Source organism: Panthera uncia, chromosome C2, assembly GCF_023721935.1.
Source record: "Panthera uncia isolate 11264 chromosome C2, Puncia_PCG_1.0, whole genome shotgun sequence".
Taxonomy (NCBI): Eukaryota; Metazoa; Chordata; class Mammalia; order Carnivora; family Felidae; genus Panthera; species Panthera uncia.
Genome location: NC_064810.1, coordinates 2,137,023 through 2,151,787, shown reverse-complemented (window position 1 = coordinate 2,151,787; position 14,765 = coordinate 2,137,023). Strand labels below are relative to the sequence as shown.

Below are 14,765 nucleotides of genomic sequence, written 5' to 3'. Positions count from 1 at the left end.
CCTTTCCGGTCTACGGCCTTTCTGTCTACAGAGAAATGGAGTTGTTTAATCAGTCCTATTTTGAACATTTGAATTGCTCAGAATTATTTGCAATTTGTGTCAGTGTGTATTCTCATCCATTTGTCTCTACGTGATGTATTCATGCAAGTAGACTTGCCCTTTCAAGGACACGTGTTTTTAAAGCTTTTAGTGTGCATTGTAGAACTGCCTTCCAGAAAGATCCTCCCATTTTTCAGTTAACCGAGCAGTTCCTATTTCCCTGCATTTTTGGTAAGAAAAAAGGTAATAACGTGCAGATATTTTAGTGTTTACCAAATTATGAGTGAGAATATAAGGAAGATATTTTCTAGAAGGCCGTTATACATTTGTTACAATGACTGCCCAAATGATTTTTTAAAAAACGTGTCCTCCATGGGGCGCCTGGATGGCTCAGTCGGTGAAGCGTCTGGTTTTGGCTCAAGTCGGGATCTCAGGGTACATAGGTTCGAGCCCTACGCAGGGCTCCATGCTGACAGCTCAGAGCCTGGAGCCTGCTTCGGATTCTGTGTCTTCCTCTCTCTCTGCCCTCCCCTGCTCACGCTTTTTCTCTCTTGTCTCTCTCTCTCTTTCAAAAAATAAATGTTAAAAGAAAAGTTACGCATTAAAAAATAAAATAAATAAAAACGTGTCCCCCTCAGTACCGATTTGTCTTTTGTTGGGTTCGGGTCTGAGTATGTTCACAGGGTAGGCCGGGAAGGCTCGGGATCCCAGAAGAGTGACCTGGTCTAGAGACTGGCCGGAGCCATGCACAAGAGGCCAATCGTGGCCAGTCTGCCAGTTTGTGAGCGGGGGCCACGTGTGCTAGAAGCTTCCACATTAAACTGGATGGAACAGAAAAGGCGTGCCTTCCAGGCCGGCCCCTAGGATTGGTACCCCGAGGTTCGGGCTCAGCAGAGGCCAGAAGCAGAGGTGGAGCTGAGGGGTGTAGCTCCGGGTCGTTGGGCGTGTCCTGCTCCAGGCGCTCCGCGGAGCCCCTCGTGGACAGGTGGAGTTGTTGCGTGACCGTGAGCCACGCGGACCTGAGCTGGCCGAGCAGCAGGAGCGGACGGGAGGACAGGTGAATGCCGGAGGTGTTGCCGAGGAAGAACCAGTGAGGGTTGGTGGCTCTCGGGAAAAGAGAAGAGGGGCTGCCAAGAGTCCTTCGGGAATCAGTCGATGGCTGCAGGGCACCGGGGTAAACACGGGGTGGGGGGGGTCGGGCGCGCAGATGAGGAAGAACTCGGGAGCCCCGCGCCCGAGGGCACTGAGCCAGCCAGGTGAGCAGAGCATCAGAGATCGCTGTCGCCAGGCGGTCGGGGCGGGAGGAGTGTCGAGGCCGCAGAGGCCGCAGCTCTGCACGGCTGCTTCAGTTCAGTTCGGCAAACCGGACTGGCGCCTGCCGTGTGCTAGGGAAGATTTCTAGAGGCGGCCTTGTACGAGCTGGGTCGGAAAGGACTCTTCCGTTCAGCAGGCACTCCTTGAGCACCCGGGCTGTGCCGGGCACGCGTTGTTCTGGGCCCTGCGTTTTCAGCAGAGAGCAAGATAGACCAAACCCCATCCCTGGGAGCCTGCTTTCAATAGAAGGAGTAGCCCGAGGGAGAATTTGCCAGGCGGATGTGGCCTGTGGCGGCAGATGCGAGCACGTGTGAGGCAGAGGAAGTTTTACTGAAGGAACTCGGACGCAGCTCAGTCTTGCTGGAACTTAAGGGACGAGGCAGGCCCTGTCGGGAAGGCTGCAGAGGTGCTAGAAGCTGGGTTTCGAGGAGATGACGGAAGTATTTGTAGGTCACCCTGAAGCCTGGGCTTTGTTCCACAGTCCGGTAAGGAGTCGCTGCGGAGCCATGGCAGGCGAGGGACCGGGCGGGGCAGAGGGCAGAGGGAGGCCAGCGATTAGATGGAGCAGGGAGGAGAGCCAGGGACTGAGGGCGTAATCCGGTGGGGAGGACAGGGTTCGGAACTAGAGCACTTGGGGCACATTTAAAAAAAAAATTTTTTTGAGTTTATTTTGAGAGAGAGAGCGAGCGAGCACATGAGCGGAAAAGGGGCAGAGAGAGAGAATCTCAAGCAGGCTCCGTGCTCTTAGCGCAGAGCCCGACACGGGGCTCCAACCCACGAACCGTGAGATCATGACCTGAGCCGAAATCAAGAATCGTTTAACTGACTGAGTCACCCAGGTGATCCCATCGGGGCACATTTTATTTGTTTATTTATGTTTATTTTTGAGAGAGAGAGAGAGACTGTGTGAGTGGAGGAGGGGCAGGGAGAGAGGGAGACACAGAATCCGAAGCAGGCTCCAGGCTCTGAGCTGTCAGTGTGGAGCCCTGCGTGGGGCTCAACTCAAGAACCGTGAGATCACGATCTGAGCCGAAGCCAGACGCTTAACCGACTGAGCCACCCAGGCGCCCCTGGGGTATATTTTAAATAAATGGATTCAAGAAAAGTTATTCTGTGTGTCTACTAAACACATGTGGAGATAAATCTTGATCTCATACCTCACACAAGTAATCCCAGGTGGAGTTTTGGTCTAAGCACGAAAGGTGAAACGGGAACTTCTGGAAGATAGCATGGGAGAACGTCTCCATGGCCTGGAGGCCGGCAGGTATTTGTTACCCAGGACTGCAGAAGAGTGACAGGCCGGACTACACGGAGATCACAACTTCTCTTCTACGTGCGTGTGAACGCCCAGCATCGAGCGAGTGAAGAGGCCGCGGAGTCGAACCCCGCGGGTTATGTGGTCAGGACCGGCTCTGGCCCGGATGCAGAGCCCCTGCAAATCAGCGAAAAAAGACTGACAGATCAGTAGAAAAATAGGCCGAAGAAGATACCCAAATGGCCGAAAAGCATACGGAGAGGTACTTCATCTCCTTCATCACAGTGAAAGCAGACTGGTGGCAGAGAGATGCCCACACGTGGCCGGGTGGGACCCGGTGCCTCCCTGGGGAGAGCTGTGCTGTGCGGCAGTGCCCGCCGGGGCGAAACACACACGCACCCCGGGACCCAGCCGGCCGCCCCGGCGTCTGCACACACACGGACGCACGGACACACGGACGTGCGTGCCCCAGGAGATGAGCGCAGAAATGCTCGCGGCAGCGGGATTCGGAATTGCTGGAAACGAAGTCACCCGGATGTCCGTCACGTACAAGGGACACAGTCGTGGTCTGTGTGGGCAGTGACTAGCAGACAGCAGCGAAAACAGATGGACTTGGACACAGGAGCGAAACAAGTCACACGCGGAGGAACATGTACGTTTTAAATCCGTGTGTACAACGTTCAAATTAAGCAAAAGCAGTCTGTTGTGAAGCGTCTAACCAGGGATGGGTGTGCAAAGGGGATGGCATCCGGCGGGGCTGGAGGGGGCCGGTGGTGGGGGGCACTGCGCGTGTGATTCTCCAGCAGGGGGTGGGCACGCTGGGGTGCTTAGGATGCTAAGTTTTTAGTGTTTGGTCTTAGAAAAAATGTAAGTTTAACAAGAATAAAAAGAATGCCTTTAACTTGAGGCTTAGAAAATGGTAAAACACCTCTTGGGTTAGTAATAACAGCGGTACAAGGAAAGGGGGGGCTTTAGGAAACTGAAGAAGAAACACAGGTATCCCCGATTTTCCCAAGTTTGCTTTACAAAGGGCTTGTCTAGGTACCTGTTCTCACCGACCAGGAGAAGTCTCGGAGAGGCTTCCTGCTTTTAGGGAAGAAAACCTGAGAAGCGTCCAGTCTGTTCTGCAGGGGCCGTAGCCGAGGCGGCGTGCACCTGCGCGGCCCCGGGACCTGCACGCAGCTCCGCAGCCTCCGGCCGCCTCAGTTCTGAGCCGTGTCCCTGAGCGCCGGGCTTGATCGCGACCGATTTTGTGCACGTTAGCGAAACGGGTCCCGGGGAGCAGAAGAGCCTAAGAGGTGGTTTTGGGGTCTGGAAACGCTCGGAAACTTTTCCACGTAAATTAGGGGTAACCGCGTGTTCACTTTATGCCGTTTAGGACTTGCCGAAGGCCTCATGGGAACGCTGTGCCTGCGGATAGTGGGTGACACCTGTATTAAGAAATCAGTTTTAAAAGTCTGTCGTTTACAAAAGAGGTTCTCCAGAAGGCCCAGAAGTCTGTGGACAGGTGGTCAGCATCCTTCTTGTTCCATCCTTGTCAAGAGCTGCTGAGCCCGCCGCCCGGTTCCAAGCGACACGCAGAGCTGTGGCAGGCTCGCCTTCAGCAGAGGAGGGGCTCATCTTTGCTGGGTTTGGGCGGCGTGGGGTTGGGGGGCTGTGGGTCTCGGGGGGCTGTCGCCACCTGGGTGAGTCCCGTGGCACACTCGAGTGTTTGTTGACGCACGTGTGTCCCGCAGGGGCCGCCACACCCAGACCGGCCTGCAGAGGCGAGCGGGGTTGAGTGGGTTTAGAGCTGGATCTCGTGGAGAGGTGCTGCCGTGGCTGTAAACAAGCCCTCTTTCCCAGAGTTCGTGGGACTTTGGAACAATTCTCAAGCTGTACCACAGCGGACGGAAAGAACATTTAGAAAAGACTGACGACACCAGACAAACATCGGAACTCGCACGTGCTGATACAAGTGCGAATGTGTGCGGCCGCTTTGGAAAACTTTTTGTCACTGTCTGCTCAGGCTGCGACCCGCGCCTGTCCGCGGACTCAGCAATCCCAGATTCCTAGGTACGTGCCAAGAAAAATGAGTCCCGCCGAAAGACAGTAGGAGCTTGTGAACTGGCAGGAGGGTCTGACCTTGGCTGACGTCCTGGCTTGGGTTCCCTGGAAAAGGATGGAGCCGGTGCGGTTGTGTTCCAGACAGCCTGGCTTAGGACCGGGTCACCAGTCGCCTGGATCGGGAGGTGACAGACGTCTGATGGGGAGCCCGTGTTCTCAGCCCCCCTTGACGGCGGCTCTCGTAACCGCCCCTTGCCGAACCCGTGCAGCTGTTACCAGAGACCGTGGCTCCCGTGGGCCGTGAGCATCCCGAGAGACCCAGTGTCGATCTCTCCTCCTTGCCCTGATGCCGCAGGGATCCCTGCAGGAGAGGGGCACCTAATGCTGCTCGCCTTCTCCTCCCGTGTGGATTGGTTCCGGGGGCTGGGGGTCTCCCGAGTCTGAGAAGGCTGCTCCCCTAGAGAGGCGGGCAGCACTACCAAGAGTTTTACCCGTAGTAGCCGAACCCCGGAAACCACCCAAAGGCCTGCGGACGGGCGGATGGACGCATACGTCGTGGCAGATCCGTAGGAAGGCGTACGGCCCAGCGGTAGGAACAGGCCTCTGACAAGCCTGGCAAGGTGGGATTGCACTGTCCCGTCCGTTCCATGTGATTCCGCTCATGGGAAGGGCAGCAATCGGGCAGAAGTCACCGGTGGCGACAGAGGACGGAAAGGGGTTCCTCTTGGGGTGGGTGCTGACCGGGAAGAGGGCCTCGAGGGGACCTTCTAAGGAAACCCAAGTGGTCAGTTCTCGATTTGAGTGCTGCTTATATTTGTACAACTTCACGGAGCTCTAAACTTAGGATTTGTATCCTTCACACATCTCCCCGTATGTGTTCGTAACTTAGTTTTTTAAAGCAATGAGGAAAGTATGGCTACGATTATATTTTAAGGGAAGTTTGTTTCACGAGTGTTTCTGGAAGTCTTAGATGAGCCACTTCTGAAGTCCTGGCTGCCGGAGCCCGGCTCTGTCAGGCCCGGAGATGTGTTGAGAAGCATGCAGAGGGTCGCTGGTCCCTTTGGGGTGTTTAGTTGGGATTTGCTTGGGAGCCAAGACGGACGGACACACGTAAGTAGCAGGGCGAGAGGCCGGTGCACCTCGAAGCCCGAGATCAGGGGGTGCTGTGAGGTGCCGCGGGCCGTGCCGATTAACGCGCACGTGTCCCCCAGGAGGAGCTTCCACGGAAGAGGGCGTGTGCCGGGAAGTGCCAGGAGCTGCGGTCGCCTCTGCGAAGGGAGCCAGTGAGAGCGCTGAGGTTACCGAGCGGACCTGCGGAAGCCAGGGAGGGGCCGGCTGGGGGGCACCCGTTCCGGTCCCGGAACAAGCGCCGGGTCTGGGTAGTAGAGCGCCTCCCCTTGGTTCCTGTGCGGCACCTGCCGGCCGGGTCGCTCTGCTGGCTCTGGCCTCCGCCGCGGCGCAAGTCGGAGCTCCAGCAGCGGCCGGTGGCTGCCACGAGTGCTGCTCTCTTTACCCCCAGAAAAGCTGCCGCTCACTGCCCCTGCTGCTTTCTCTTACACACTGCTTTCCAGAGGGCGGTGCTCGCTCCTTGCGGAAAAGAAAGATGCCAGGAACATACCTAGTCCACGGTCTTTCCATGAACTAAAACCTTCATATCGCAGCGTGTGCCTCTTTAGGGTCTGCACGTGCACACGGGTGCCCTCTGGGTGCCTCACTCTCAGGTTCTTGGCCACTTTCGCTCCTCCCAGCAAGTGCTCCGATCCCGGAAACCTGCCAGCCCACACCTGGCCCTTCTCAGTGTCCATTGCCCCATGGCCCCTCCTAGTGCTCCCCCTGCTCCCTGCAGCCCTTCTCGGTGCTCCCCTGCCCACGTGTTCTCTCTCAGAGCTCCCCCCTGCACCCCTCACTGTGGTCCCTGCCATGGTCCCCCCGAGGGCTCCTCCCTGCAGCCCCTCCCGGTGCTCCCCCCACACGGCCCTGTCAGTGCCCTCTTTAGCAGCCCCTCTCAGTGCTCCCCGCCATGGTCCCTTCAGGTGCTCCCCTCCCAAGGCTCTCTCCCTGTGCTCTTCCCTGCGGCAGCTGCCTGCTGTGACGACTGGGGTTTCCCTCTCCCTCTCTGGGTTCGTCCGAATCAGAAGCACGGTGCGCAGCCTTGATACGTGCCCTTTATTCTCGCGGGCAAGTAACCAGTGTGTGCCCGAGGAGAGGTGGCGTTCAGCAGAAGTTTCCACAGAACGGCTGCCTGTGGTCGCAGGGTCTTGGAAGGTGACAGTACCCGGGACGTGTGGCACCTAGTTCGCAGGAGGGCCCGCCGAGCCGAGTCAGCTGACTGAGAGCCCACCCCGGTTTGACTGGGGAGGGAGGGACGTGCCCCATCAGGCTCCCGGGCTGTGTCCTGCTGACAGTTCTTCCGCGCGTCCCTGCGTGTGGTCCGTTGTCTCTGCCAGGTTTTCTCCTCAGATATCTAAATGGTTCATCTCATTTTGCAGAGACGGGGCAATGTGGCTTTTACAGGACCATGAAACGGCACCCTGGTTCCTTCTAGTTGGTTCCAGGGCCTTTTATTTGTGCTCAGGGTGTGTTGAAGGAGGCTTTTTGTCAGCGTTAGCAGCTTCCCTCGTCACCTGGTGTAGAATTACCTCTGACGTTCCCATTTTTGAATAGTTCATATTAACACATCTCAGCAAACTGGGATACCAGATGTAAGATCCCTCATGACATTAGTGCCGCCAAGAAAACGGTCGGTCCTGTCAACTGTATGTGTTAGATGCCATCGATGGGAGACACATTCCTATTTCAGAGGTGCTTAAATGTGGGAAAAAGTGCATCTCAGAATTGGTTCTGTGCAGTTGATGGTTTTTTGTGTATGCGGTAATGTAATATTTATCTTACTGGTCCTTTAACGGAGAGGCTCAAATACACACAACGGTCGAGAGGATAATGTGATGAACTTCTGGGTGACGCGGCCCCAGCTGCAGCAGACGACCATTCTCTTGTTTCATCCGTGTCCCTGCCCACTTTCCCCTGCATTATTTTTAGGCAGATCTTAGACATCATGTTTTAATTGTGGGTAGTCGTTCACTGTGTATCTCGAGGCAGCAAGAGTTCTTTTTAACAAACATAACGACACCTGAGAAGATTACCACGTCGTATAATTCCCGAGTGTCACCTGACAGCTACTTGATGTTCACATCTCACGTATGGAGCGTGATCTTTCTGAAATGGGGCCCGGTGCTCATCTGAGGTCCTGGCCTCTGCCCTTTGTCATGTGGCCTCTTCAGACTCAGAGTGAGTGTTGACAGTCACCCTTTTTGTGGGCTTCTTTTCTTAATGATCTTTCCAGAACATATTGAACGTTCTATCCCTGCCCGGTCTCTCCTGTCTTGGGAAATATAAAACCAAATACCGTGTTTGGACGTAGGTCACCCCTCCCCTCGCCGCAAGCGAGCCGATGGGATTATTGTTCCGTCCCTTCTCTCCCCTGATAGTTTTGCAGATGGCGGCCCGTTATTTGGGCCGCTGCTTGAAGGGGCGCACTAGGACGTGGGGGTTCCGGTGCCTTCCCTGGGCGCTGTCCTCACGGCCACACTTACACCCTCCAGGTCTCTGTCCCGCCTGGCGCTCTGGACTGCTGGGTGTTCCTGAGCTGTCTGGAGGTGCTGCAGAGGATAGAAGGTTGTTGTGACCGGGCACAGATAGACTCGAACATTGCCCACACTGTGGGCTTATGGAGCTATGCCACCGAGAAGGTAACTGCCAAAGGCAGATGTGGGCGTTGTTCGTGGGCTGTGCGCCTGGGGCGGACGGGCCGAGGCAGCTGTTTGGAGAAGCGTCCGCTGGGTCACTGCACGGTCCGTTCTGGTTCCTTCAGGGCGTGTCTGGTAGCAGGGATGCACCAGATGGCTCCCTGACTGCTGAAGATGTTCCATGCCAGGAATTGGGGGAGGGGGTACGAAGAAGCGTGAAGCCGGAAGTGTGTAGAAATGCAGGTGGCTTCTGCTTAAGTGACTGACGGTCACCGCGTGTGTGCAGAGGATGGCCTGCTGGCGTCAGGGTGGCCGGGCGCAGACTGGGCGGGAGGCCTTGGGAGGCTCAGGACGGTATGGGTTGGTTAGTGGCGTAAGCTCAGAACTGCCAGCCTCGGAATCACTCGGAATTCTTGCACACGGGTGTGAATCCGAGATGGTCCCGGTAAGATACGTTTTTGTATGCAGATAAGAATTATTTGGATAGGAAGGCTAAATTTCTTCTAGGATTTAGTTGGATTTTAATTTGTATATTCAAATTCATAAATTCTCTGCTGATCACTTCTGTAAATAACTGAAAATGGTGGGTTTATCTCAACAGCTAAAGTCCTTGGGCTATCTGTGCGGACTTGTGTCGGAAAAAGGACCTAACTCAGAGGACCTCAACAGGATAGTTGATCTTCTGGCAGGTTTGGGAGCTGAGCGACCCGAAACAGGTACTTTTGGATGTGTGTCTGTGCACTGGCACAGTGGACAGTAACGAAGACGTCCCTTGCATCTTGCCACATTTATTCATATTCTAACAGTGTAATTGCTCCCATTTGGGAAGTTGTGCTCCTTGTTAGCTGACCAGATTAATACACAGAGTATTTTACCATTTAATAGCGTAAAGAAATGTTGGAGATAGCGTAAGAAATTGGAAGGATTTTAAAAAACGTTTCTGAGTCTCTCACAGGCTCGAATGAGCGGATCGTGACTTTTTACAGCCTGTGTAGAGTCAAAATGCACCAGTCTCCCTCTGAATTAACAGGGGACCTAGTTTCCTAACAGTATGGCCAGAGAAATCCTTTTACTCAGTAAACTACTCCTAGGTCATGAGGCCCTTTGAAAGGAGCCTTCCCGATTCTTGGAGGTGTGAACTGAGACGGAAGAGTGTGACTTAGCCGAAGCCTTGCTGAGGTCTGGCCCGCGGGCACACCGAAAGTACCCGGCGGGCCGTGCGGTGTTCACATTCCGTGGTGACCACTCGGGTGAGACCACTTCCGATCGTTGTGGAAGCGATGTGATTAAAAACTCTGGTCTCAGTCGGGAATGAAACAGCACGTGAAGGGTTTCAGACTATTTCGTGACTGTATTGCTTGGACGAGCACGGAAGTAGGGATGGAGTTCTGGGGGGCACGGCTGTTTGTGGGTCCCCAGGCAGCAGGTGCAGGTGAGTGCCTGTCCCCGTGGCACTTGAGGGAGATTGTAGACTCATGACGGGTCTGAGGAGGTGCGTAGAAACGCAAGCGGCTTCTGCGTAAGTGACTGACGGTCACCCCGTGTGTGCAGAGGATGGCCTGCTGGGGTCAGGGTGGCCGGGCGCAGACTGGGCGGGAGGCCTTGAGCGCTCGGGACAATGCGGGTTGGTTAGTTAGAACTGCCAGGCTCAGAATCACTCAGAATTCTTACACACAGGTATGGATGAATAAGGATGGAAAAGGACTGAGGGTAAATAAGGACTCTCGTTTCTTTTTAAGCCAACACAGCTCAGAGTCCTTATAAGAAGCTCAAGGAAGCATTATCATCAGTAGAAGCTTTTGAAAAACACTACTTGGTAAGTATTACAAGTGATACCTGTCTACCCACGGCCCAAGGCTGTCTCCAGAAGGCTCTGTTGACCGTGGGGCTGAGAATGGGATAGTGTTCGGGACCTCCTCCTTGTGGGCCTTTTCCACTTCTTGGTGGGTGCCCTAGGGAACTACGGGTGACACCCAGGATAGTTGCTGTTCGTTAAATGTGCATTGGTATCCCTGGTGCCATAATTAGGCATAAAAGCATCTTTGGATGTTTATAATTTTGTTCAGAGTGATACTGCGCGTTCAATGCAATAGAAATTGTAAGAAAGGCCAATGAATGGTTTTGTGCATACCAGAAAATACGGTAGACTTGAACAAACCTATTGTGCTTCATTTTAAAAGATTTCGACTTAGACTGTAGGAAGCGCAGTGTAGGTAGGAGCTCGGTGGGCCAGCCGGACTCCTGACTTGCAGGTAACGTGGGAGCATTTGATAGAGGGTTTTTGTCCCTATTGTCCAGAAAGTGAGAAAAATACTAAAAATGTTACCCCATATGGAAAGTACTTTGAGAAGTTAAATATTCTATGCCTGCTGAGTTCCTATTTCTTTTATCATTAGGCTTCATAATTTATGTACAAGTTAATGACTTTGCATAAATCACACATTACATAAAAACTCAGCACAAAAATAGACATAAACAATGATGTTGTTAACAACGAAGTCTTTCGCTTCAGTGCTGGGTAGATACGTGTGGGGTTGCCTGGTGATCAACTACGGGCTCATGCGGATTTCCGCTTTCCCGCAGGATCTGTCCCACGCGGCCATCGAAATGCACACGAGCATCGGAAGGCTCCGGTCTGCTAAGTTTGTTGGGAAGGACCTGGCAGAGTTTTACATGTAATTGAATTTGAAATTTTCTTTGAGTTTCAGACGTTTCAGACATGTACTAAGAATGTCAGGTATGGGGTTAATACGAAGTGTACATAAATGTGTAGAATGAAAAATGTAGAATATGTCAGCCAATCGTTATCAGGTGTTTTTTTCTATTTCTTCTAAAAACCAAATGGAGAGATTTCTCAGCTTGTTACTCTTAATATCTGTGTTTCTTTGTGATCGCTCTGTGATCTTTGTGTTTCTTTAGTTAAATTAGCGTAACGTAACTATATACGCAGGTGGTATACATAACATCTACGGTATGTAATAATTTTACTTAAGGAAAGAATTATGAGGAAATGGTTACAAATCTGTATCCAGTGGCATAAACTGGGATACCGATTCGTAAGTATTTTGTTATATAGCATTTTCCCTAGTTACATCAGTTGTCTTCTGGAAGATGGAAAGCCTCGAGGTCAGTGATGTCAACGTCCAGGAGAGTGGGGTGCTCGTGGCGGGTTGAGGGGCGGTGTGCCTGGTGCAGACCAGCACCAGCTTTGGAGTCGAAAAGACTCCGCGTATTTCTCACATGGCTGATGAAATCGGCCCATCGAGGAGCTGGCGGTGTGCTCGCTATTTCAGAGCCCTGGAAAGGGATGTAAATCATAAGGGAAAAGATGGTTACGTTTGCTTAAATGTGTGTTTGAGACGCTATCTTGAAATCTGTCATTAATAAAGTAATTTTAGTAGCCGAAACCAGAAAAGACAATTTACTTTCACTGATTAAAGTGGCCGCAGAGGGCTTCGTAAGTCGTCTGAGGGAACTTCCTAGTTTTCCACACGCGCTCGTAGCCGCCAGCCAGTCACACACCTGAGGACAGGGCTAGAGTGTGGCACTCCTGAGCCTCCATCTAGTAAATCTGAGGAGTGAGTTTTTAGTTGGAGCGAAGAGGCCGCCCCCTCGGATGCTGTGAGCCGAGCCCCCCCCGGACACTGGTTCTGGCGAGGCCGGGAGCTCCAGCGGGCTGGCGCTGGTCCGCCCAGAGGCTCGGCTCCCGGCCCCCGCTTGCCGCAGACTTGCTGGGGGGCCGCTGGGCTCCGTGTCCGGGGGCTGGGCACTGGCCTGTAGACTGCCTGCTCTAGAACATGAGAATCTTTGGCTAGAGATAGTAACTGAAGAAGTATTAAAGGTTCTGACCCCTTTGAAACACGGGGACGTAGGAATACCGACGTGTGTCATTTGATAGCTTGCAAATTTATGTGATTTGAGAATTTGAGAACCTTACTTCTTCAAGAGTAGGCTAGTCAACACTGGAAGGTCTCCCAAGGGTGCCTAGAGCGGACGAGTGCTTGTTCCGCGCTGGCCTTTGTCTAGCGAGCTCAGGAGAGCCCGGACCCTCCAGGGAAGGACAGGGGGTCCGTGTCGTCACCGAGGCTTTGGCAAGCTCTCCTCAGTTGTGCCCTGTTTTACTCTAAACATCTTGAAGGTTTAAACTGGGACTGGAAGATCCTCTTGGGCGATGTGTGTTGCTATTTAAATTCTTCCGGGTTCTCTGTAAATCTCTGAGGCCTGGCGAGGGCCGTTTGCCCGAGTTTCAGAGCCGATCCGAGCTCCCTCTCAGTCGGGCTGTACGGACCGCTTCTGCGTGTGCCCGACTTTAGCAGGTGCTGTGGCACCGACGCGGGTGGACGCGGGCGTCAGCGCTTCCTGACTAACCGGCCGCGTCCCCGTGGATGAGTCCTTCACCTCGCCTCGCCCTTGGCCTTCCCACGCGTCCTGCTCCCGTGGGGAGCGCCAGAGAGGGACTCAGACGGCACAGGGTCGGTGCAGGGGGCGGCGGGCAGGGCGGGATTGTCACGAACCATGACGAAAGCTTCTGTGTGTTGGTTTGCAAGGAGGAAAAAGTCTCCACAGAAGGCGGAAGTGTACCTGCAGGGAGCACTGAAGAACTACCTGGCTGAGGGCTGGGCGCTGCCCATCACTCACACGAGGAAGCAACTCGCCGAGTGTCAGAAACACCTTGGACAGACCGAAAAGTATCCTTTGGGTTTAATATTCTCCGCGAAATAGGAGACTTGCTTTCTGTCCGTACGAGCAGCGGGGCCCACGGTGAGTGTTTGGCAGACACCCAACGGCGAAGAGAGGATAAGCCCGCCTCGTGCTCCCGGACCGGGCCGCCTGTAAGTTAGGGGCCTAGTCGGCACGTCTCACGTCTGTCCTGGAGCTCCTGATAACGTAGGCCCCGAGGAGACTCCGCGCCGGGCTGCACGCGGAGGCTCTGGGGACCGGGAGCCTCTGGTGCCGGTGCCGCTGGGGGAGTGGGGCCTCTTCTCAGATCCTTGACTCTCCTCCAGCTACCTTCAGACCAGTAGCCTTTTGGCCAGCGATCACCACCTGACTGAGGACGAACGGAAGCACTTCTGCCGGGAGATACTCAGCTTTGCCAGCCGACAGACGGACAGCCCAGGTCAGACCCGCTCTTTGCGGGGAGGGGCGGGGGGTGCTTTGAAGAACCTCACTTTTGAAAACCCGCTTCGTGCTGAAGCAGAGTTGGCGCACGGCGTTCTAGTTGTTTCGGGTGTGGGCGTGGCGATTCAGCGGTTGTCTGCGCGCTCCGTGCTCGTCACGACAAGTGTGCTCTTCATCCCCGCCCCTCCCGCCTCCCTTCTGGCGACCACCAGTGTGTTCTGTATTTAAGAGGTCTTTGTCTCTTTTCCGTTCGTTCGTTTTGTTTTCTCCTTTTTATTTTGAGAGAGAGAGAGAGCACAAGCAGGGAAGAGGCAGAGAGAGAGGGGGAGAGAGAAGCCCAAGCAGGCTCCGTGCTGTCAGCACAGAGCCCGATGGCGGGACTTGAACCCACGAACCGTGAGATCGTGACCTGAGCCGAGATCAAGAGTCAGACGCATAACCGACTGAGCCACCCAGGTGGCCCTGTTCTGTTTCTTAAATTCCACATATGAGTGAAATCATGTGGTATTTGTCTCATTTCTTTCTGACAGACACTCAACTTGACCAGCTGACAGACAGCCCTGGTCAGATTCGCTTTTAAAACTTCTCCTTGTGAAAACTTTCAAATACTGTGGGAAAGTAAAAAAATAACACAGTATATAACACAGGCTACCCACCTAGATTCAGCAGCTGTTAACTTTTGCCGTGTGGCAAACATGTATCTGTATCTTTCTTTCTGCTGAACTTGGCAGTGACTCCAGACCACATGACACACTTCACCCTGAAACTGCTTAGCGTGGCCTTCTGAAATCAAGGGTGCCCCCAGCCACCCAAAGAGCAAGGTTCTGACTTCAGCTGCTAAGTGGTCTATATTCAAATCTTCCTCAATGGTGCAAAAGAAATGTTTTTATAAAGTATTTTTAGTAGAGTCCAGTCAGGGATCACACATTGCATTTGATTGTTATATCTCACTTCTCTTTTAATTACTTTTTAGTTTTTTATTTTTTGAGAGAGAAAGCGTCAGCAGGGAGAGGGACAGAGGGAGAGAGAATCTCAAGGGCTCTGCGCTGTCCGTGCAGAGCCCAACACGGGCTTGATCTCGCAACTGTGAGCGCGTGACCTGAGCCAAAAGCGAGTTGGATGCTCAACCAACTGAGCCGCCAGATGCCTCGCTTCTTTTTTAATTTAGAACAGTTCTTCCCGTCTCTTTTCCTTTTTTTAATATGCTGTTTTTAATATACTAGCTTTATTGAGATACAGCTCAC

At 53.6% G+C, this 14,765-nt stretch overlaps 1 protein-coding gene across 3 annotated transcripts in view; it reads left to right on the top strand.

Annotated features, from left to right (window-relative positions):
* Window positions 1-14,765, top strand: part of TRAPPC10 (trafficking protein particle complex subunit 10) — an 87,628-nt gene that overhangs the window by 47,065 nt on the left and 25,798 nt on the right. For all 3 annotated transcript variants that reach the window (XM_049627737.1, XM_049627736.1, XM_049627738.1), the window contains 6 exons: window positions 8,257-8,403; window positions 9,002-9,116; window positions 10,140-10,216; window positions 10,984-11,075; window positions 12,948-13,088; window positions 13,407-13,519. In XM_049627737.1, coding sequence (XP_049483694.1) covers window positions 8,257-8,403; window positions 9,002-9,116; window positions 10,140-10,216; window positions 10,984-11,075; window positions 12,948-13,088; window positions 13,407-13,519 — 685 coding nt within the window. The remainder of the gene's footprint in view (window positions 1-8,256; window positions 8,404-9,001; window positions 9,117-10,139; window positions 10,217-10,983; window positions 11,076-12,947; window positions 13,089-13,406; window positions 13,520-14,765) is intronic.